At 32.0% G+C, this 7,609-nt stretch overlaps 1 protein-coding gene across 1 annotated transcript; it reads right to left on the bottom strand.

Moving 5' to 3' along the window:
* Positions 1-5,801: 5,801 nt before the first annotated feature.
* On the bottom strand, positions 5,802-6,389 carry LOC129944539 (uncharacterized). Its single transcript, XM_056054045.1, has one exon. It carries the CDS (start codon positions 6,387-6,389, stop codon positions 5,802-5,804), a length of 588 nt encoding a protein of 195 aa, XP_055910020.1.
* Positions 6,390-7,609: the final 1,220 nt, after the last annotated feature.

Genomic DNA, 7,609 nt, shown 5'->3' with positions numbered 1-7,609 from the left:
TATTGAAAATTCGTTATTTCAATAAAAAAAAATCAAGGTAAATACATATGTATATAAACGAAATAAATTGCTTTGTAGAGTAAAAATAATAGAGATATATCAATTTAACACATGGTGACTTCATGGGTCAACAAGACCAGACAAGTGCAGGATGAAAAACAACACCAACCCCGAAATAAGATCGTGATTATAGTAAAATGCATAATTTATGACCCAAGCCAACATCATACGTAGTAGATAATGAAATGGTTTATGTCCAACGACGCTGCTGATGGCTACCGCTATCCGAACCTTCGACGAGAGTAGAACGATCACAACGAGCAGTCTGATTCAAACCCCGCAACCATAAAGATCAATGTAAAACTAGAAATAAGTCTAATAATAAAGACTGGACACTTCATAGAAAGAAAAAGAAACCAATCTTAGATTGCCTCCACAGCATACATGTTTTGTTCGAAGAGCGATAATTTGTTTGTTGTTATGATTAAAATAAAATCAAAACAAAAAAATAAAATAAAGTCAAAATAAAAAGAACACAGCGCAGACGCAGATACATACATATTCTCTTTAACAGAGTGATGTGTCAACTTCAAAACAAAAAAAAAAACGCAACGAGTTCAGTTTTCTGTATTTATTTCATTGTGACTTATAATTACATAAAAGTATTGTTTTTTATCCGATAAATAGAGAAACTAAATTGTATATGATATATTGTAACGTGATTTCAAAGAAGTATATTTTTTGAAAAAAAATCCATTTAACGGTTTTTTTATAAATCAAAAAAACTGAGAAAAAAATTTGTTACCTCCAAAATTGTACGACTAAAATATGATTTCATCTCTAAAACAATTTTATGCAACGAAGAATAATGTTTTTGACATCTGATAAAGTTTTGAGAAAAATCGAATTGTCGTTTTTTTTATAAGAAATAAAAATCTAAAAATACATTACTCAAAGTTGGTAGAAACTGAATATCGATTCAAATATCTTTTCAAAAACTTAAAATTTAGGCTTCAAACTTATTTTTGTCACAAAAAATATTTTTTCAAACATTCTGAAAAATGTTAAGAAAAATCGAATTGACAGTTTTTTACAAAAAATAAAAACCTAAAAAAAAATTAATAAAAGTTGGTAAAAATTGATTTTCGACTCAAATATCTTTTCAAAACTTTGAGATATTGGCTTTAATTTACTTTTATCTTCCAAAAATTATTGTTGTCAACATTCAGTAAAATTTTGAAAAAAATCGAATTGACAGTTTGTTTACAAAGAATTAAAAACCAAAAAAAATTAACAAAAGTTGGTAAAAAATGATTTTTGACTCAAATATTTTTTTAAACATTTGTGATAATAGCTTTTTACTAATTTTTACTTATAAGAAATATTGTTTTCAACCTTAGGACAAATTTTGAGAAAAATCAAATTGACAGTTTCCTTACAAGAAATAAAAACCTAAAAAAAATTAAAAGTTGGTAAAAATTGATTTTCGACTCAAATATCTTTTCAAAAATTGTGGATATTGACTTGAAACTACTTTTATCTTTCAAAAAATATTGTTGTTAACATTCAGTAAAAACAAAAAATTAAAAACCTAAAAAAAATTAAGAATTGGTAAAAATTGATTTTCGCTTTAAATATCTTTTCAAAAGTTTGAAATATTGGCTTCAAACTAATTTTATCTTATATTATAAGAAATATTGTTTTCAATATTCGATTCAATTTTGAAAAAAAAAGAATTGACATTTTTTTTACAAAAAATAAAACTACAAAAAAACAATACTAAAACTTGGTAAAAATTTACTTTCGACTCCAATAGCTTTTCATAAATTAAAAATATTGGCTTCAAACTTATTTTATTTCACAGAAAATATTTTTTTCGATATTCAGTAATTTTTATATAAATATTCAACAGTCCGTTTTTTCATAAAAAATTAAATTTACAAAAAATAGTACGCAAATTTGGTAAAAATTGGTACGAGAACATATAGACAAACTTTTAAGCAAGACAAATCGACAGACGGGATGGGAAGTTATCAGTGTGGGTCGCATCCCAGCCTCTTTTTTTTCTTCTGAAGTTGATACATGTCTCATCTGTGTCTGTATTTGTGTCTGCGCTGTGTTCTTTTTCTTTTGACCTGTGGCATGTTAAATAGTTAAAAAAGTGGTTGTTAAATGAAAATTGAATTAATTTCAGTTGGTGAAAAATCATACAAACAAAAACAATTTAAAAAACATTCGAGAACTAGGAAACAGAAAGGAACACAACGACGAAGTACCCTTCATCCACCTAAACTACCTGAGCAACGGGGAACGACTAAAAGAAGTCTGCACTTCTGCAGACTTAAAACACCTGAAGCAAAGAAGGTGACATTCACATTACCCATCTGATCAGAGAAGTAGGTGCATCAGTAACCGAAATCTCAACATAATAGTACGAAAGTAAGAATATTTTTTATTATTTCAAAAGGTTATAAAATTCATTAAAAATTATATTGTATCAATAAGAAGTGGCTAGAGTTAAAAAAAAAAAAAAAAAAACAAAAAAACAATAATAATAAGTGTACAAATATTTCCATCAAAAACTGATAAAAAAGAAGATATGTAAAGAAAAAAAAAGAGGGGCAAGGACACCAGAAGAACTTTCGGCCAGAGAGAAAAAACTAATCGAGAGAGTCAAATTTCCTCGTCTCCGTCCCTTCGAAACCGCTTACTCTCATTTTTTATATCGTGTTAAATGATATCGGTGTATACATGTTTTCACCTCGGAAAACAGAAAGAGAATGAGACATTTGATATTTCTTTCTCTCTCTGGTTTTCACAAATTAATTCTAGCAACAAATTTTCGTTTGTCAATAAATTACAGTAAACCTTATAACGCTAGATCGTGGTGAATTTGTTTTTCCCTTCTCTTTCTCTGAGTTACAGATAGATGGCATTAACAACCAAAACAAGAAAAGATGTGTTCAGATTAGACTTTATTTGTATATATGAACGAGTACACATGATTTTTATAAATCGCACCCTTTGAATGAAAGTGACCTAACTCAAAAAATGCATTTTGAGGGAAATGAACAAAAAGTTTTCAAGAAAGTGTAATTTTGAGTAATTTTCATTTCTCACATACATATTTCAATGGAAGTTAATTATTTGCCAAATCATGTGAGAAATACAATTAAAATTATTCAAAATTACACTTTGTTGACTTTTTGGTCATTTCCATTTTGCTATGTTTATTTCAATAGTAATACATTAACTAATAACTTAACTATTTTATTATCTAAAAAATACTGCATCGAATTATAAATGCTGGAAATAATAAAGTTCTACAGTTTACCGGGAAAATTCATACAAAATATCATATCTTCTGCAATTGTGGTATCAATCGAAATTTTATGGAACTTAGTGTGAGCGTAATTATATAACTCAAAGATAAGATATAAAAAGTTAGAACTGGAAAATTATAAAAATGCTGCATAGGACTTAAATTTTGGTTGAAGAACAAATTTGTATATTCATTTCACAAAATCACTAGCGAGAATAAAAATATTTTTACTTTTGTACAAAAGTACTTTTTGGCTTATGTAGTTAAGCCTTTAAAAGCAACATACTATAGCTTAGTGGAAAGTAGTAAGAAAAGCTTATCACCTATTCACAAATCTTATGCGATGAAAATTGGCAACAGAAGTAACAAGTTGACGTTTTTTTTATTAAGTCTCTACTTAAATCACTTATTTTCATCATTTTGGAAATGTCGGTAACGTAAAGAAAATAAACAACGAGTACACACAAATAAAATAAAAATGTAAAAAGGAGTTGAGTACATAAAAATGTTTTCAATTTTCCTGCGTTGTTTTATTTTAATGATCCATGTTTACATTCTTTAACTCTCGTTTTCAATGTTCCAGCAACTCTCGCAGCCAAAATTAAGTCGATGAACTCTGAAAACTGAAACAAATCTGAGTTTTTATTGCATTTTTCATCGGTCTGAGCAAAATTGAAAGCATAAACGCAGCTAATAATACAAAAAATAATAGTTGTAGTGCTTTCAGAGTTTTATGTTTCTAGGTCCTAATTCTCATTGGACTGTTTGTTGTAATAATTAATATAATAGTGTTCCATTTAGTTCTATTCTGATTTATCATTGAACAACTCTTTTATCTTAGTCTAAAGCACTATCCGGATAACTATAATAAAAGCTTATTACAAATGTCATTTAATCTTATGTCAAATAATAAACTTTCTTCTCTTTTGAATCATCAAAGTACTCGGACGTCTTTTAATTGGTAAAGTAATCTGTGCACTATTTATCGATCATAGCTTTATTTTAAGACTGTTGCACCACCTAATTTATTTTACTTACTTAATGATCAAAACTAGCTTCAAATAACTAACTTACATTTGTCTAAATGCGTAATTTAGAATTATTTCTAAATCTTCATTGTTCTGCCACCTAACAAGAGTAATTAATTTCACTTCATATTCGAATTATATTACTTCCAAACGAACACAATGAGAGTAGGTACCAACAAATCCTTCATCCACAATTTTGAATTTTCTTTGAACACCTCTGAACAGCTGACTGCATCCGCCATTTTTCAAAGGTGCACGCCATTTTTTTAAATGTGGGGAGTATGCACATCTTCTTGCATAAGTATTCGTTCCCCACATTTTTTTATATGGAGTTAATACATATGCAAGTTTATGTGCAAATCGCAGCTTGTAGGCAAAAAGAGAGCAACCTCCGAAGTTGGTTCTCTCGTTTAGTTTTTTTCTCTCTGGGTAAACGTCCTATCTTCTCTGTACTGAAAATTGTTGCTGGACAGAGTATAGTAGTTTTCCGGTTGGCGTTGGCGTCAGCCACCAACCTACCCACTACTGTAGAAAGCAGAGAGAAAAAAATTAAACAAGAGAACCAACTTCGACGGTTGCTCTCTTTTTGCCTACAAACTGCGATTTGCACATAAACTTGCATATGTATTAACTCCATATAAAAAATGTGGGGAACGAATACTTATGCAGAAGATGTGCATACTCATCACATTTAAAAAATGGCGTGCACCTTTGAAAAATGGCGGATGCATTCAGCTGTTCAGAGGTGTTCAAAGAAAATTCAAAATTGTGGATGAAGGATTTGTTGGTACTCTCATTGTGTTCGTTTGGAAGTAATATAATTCGAATATGAAGTGAAATTAATTACTCTTGTTAGGTGGCAGAACAATGAAGATTTAGAAATAATTCTAAATTACGCATTTAGACAAATGTAAGTTAGTTATTTGAAGCTAGTTTTGATCATTAAGTAAGTAAAATAAATTAGGTGGTGCAACAGTCTTAAAATAAAGCTATGATCGATAAATAGTGCACAGATTACTTTACCAATTAAAAGACGTCCGAGTACTTTGATGATTCAAAAGAGAAGAAAGTTTATTATTTGACATAAGATTAAATGACATTTGTAATAAGCTTTTATTATAGTTATCCGGATAGTGCTTTAGACTAAGATAAAAGAGTTGTTCAATGATAAATCAGAATAGAACTAAATGGAACACTATTATATTAATTATTACAACAGCCTCACTAGTGTTTCATAAAAAAATTTATTAACAATTCAATTTATGTCTAAAAAAAAGTTTAAAGAAATTATTAAATAAAAAAAATATTCAAAATTATTAATTACAATAAAGTCCAAAATCTGAAATAAATTTGTTAAGCTTTGCGCTATTAACGGCCTTGGTCAATATGTCTGCAACCATTTCATTTGTTGACTTGTATTGTAAATTTAATTTTATTTCACCTTCGACGTCTTAAACATCAATATGTTTAGTGCGCGCATGATAATTTTTATTTTTCGCCAAACTGATTGCTCCCTGGTTATCGCAATACAAAAGAATCGTTTTTGATGCCTCCAAAAACATTGCGGTTTCAAAACGCTTTAACCAAAGCGCTTCTTGTATAGCTGCAACCATCGACATAAACTCTGTTTCGGTAAAAGACAAAGCTATTGTTGGTTGACGACGACAAGTCCAAGAAACTGCAGCGCCGTGTGACAAAAATACATAGCCAGTTGTTGAACGTCTTTTGTCCAAGTCACTTGCCCAATCGGCGTAGCAGAAGCCTACCACTTCATCGTTTTGCTTTGGAATAAACAATAATTTGAAATCGATTGTACCCTTCAAATATCGTAACACCCTCTTTACTGCCGACCAGTGTGCACGACCATAGTTATTGTTGTACCTACTAAGTGCACTAACAGGGAAGCAAACATCTGGACGATTAATCTGTGCAGCATACATAATGCACCCTATCGCCTCTTGATAAGGAACGTTTGCCATTTCTCGTTTCTCACCATCTGTTTTCGGACACAACTCTTCAGACAAGAGAACCATCCGCATATCGAGTAATATTCATACCAAGCAATGATTTCGCCTCACCTAAGTCTTTCATTTTGAACTGAGTTGACAATTCATTCCTTAACTTGGTACACATCGTTGCGTTGCTCGAGAGGATCATAATATCATCCACCCACACAGCCAGTATTATGGTATTTTGATTTGAATGTTTGTAATAGATACATTGATCTATTGACGATCGCTTGAATATAGGTACCCGAACGAGCACTTCATTTAACTTGTCGTTCCACACACGACTAGCCTGCTTCAAACCGTACAACGCTCGCTTCAAGCGACAGACCTTCGCCGTTTTATCGCTAAATGTCCTCTCTCAAATAGCCTTGAAGAATGGCAGTCACTGCGTCCATCTGGTGAATGATCAATTTGTACTTGGCTGCCATCGCCAACAAAAAACGAATTGAGCAATACCGAGCAACAGGCGAAAACGTCTCGTCATAATCTATGCGTTTGACTTGACTGTAGCATTTGATTACAAGCCGAGCTTTGTACCTTTCGATACAACCAGTTGCATCGCGTTTGACTTTGTAGACCCACTTACTATCAATTGCTTTTCGCCCAGCAGGAAGCTCACACAGCTCCCAAGTTTTATTCGCAACCAAGGCCGCATACTCAGACTTCATCGCTGCCTCCCACTCCTCTTTCTCATCGCATTGCCTAGCCTCCTCATAAGACTTCGGTTCACAAACGTCTTCCGTAGCTGCTGCAAGCATCGCATGTAAACTGAGAGCATCACGAGCTTTCGCAGCTTGTCTTAGGCTTTCGATCTGGTCGGCTGCTACAGGACATGGAACAGCGCATATCTCGCTGGCAGCAACGTCGAAATCAGTCTCAGCGACAGAAGTTAATGACGAATTCTCACTCTCACCAGCCTCACTGAATTCGTTATTTGTAGATTCATTTTCTTCCATGGTATCACTAATTTCTACGATTGTTTCATCTTGGTGGGGCGTAATGATGACTGAATCATTTGCATCTGCATAGTTCATGCAAACATTTGACGAACTTTGACTGTCTACTACAGCCACACCTATGCCCTCATCACCAGCCTCACATCATCATCACATGACTCATTCAATTCGCTATCTGATTCACTCTCCCCACTTGAATCGCTTTCAAATACATCACTCACATGAGTTTCATCTTCAGTAGGTGCCTTTGGAAGAAAAAAAGAACCATTAGAATTGAATTTTGATTGAGTTACC

Source organism: Eupeodes corollae, chromosome 1 (assembly GCF_945859685.1).
Source record: "Eupeodes corollae chromosome 1, idEupCoro1.1, whole genome shotgun sequence".
NCBI lineage: Eukaryota > Metazoa > Arthropoda > Insecta > Diptera > Syrphidae > Eupeodes > Eupeodes corollae.
Note: the sequence above shows the minus strand (reverse complement) of the source record. Positions and strands in the feature narration are given on the sequence as shown.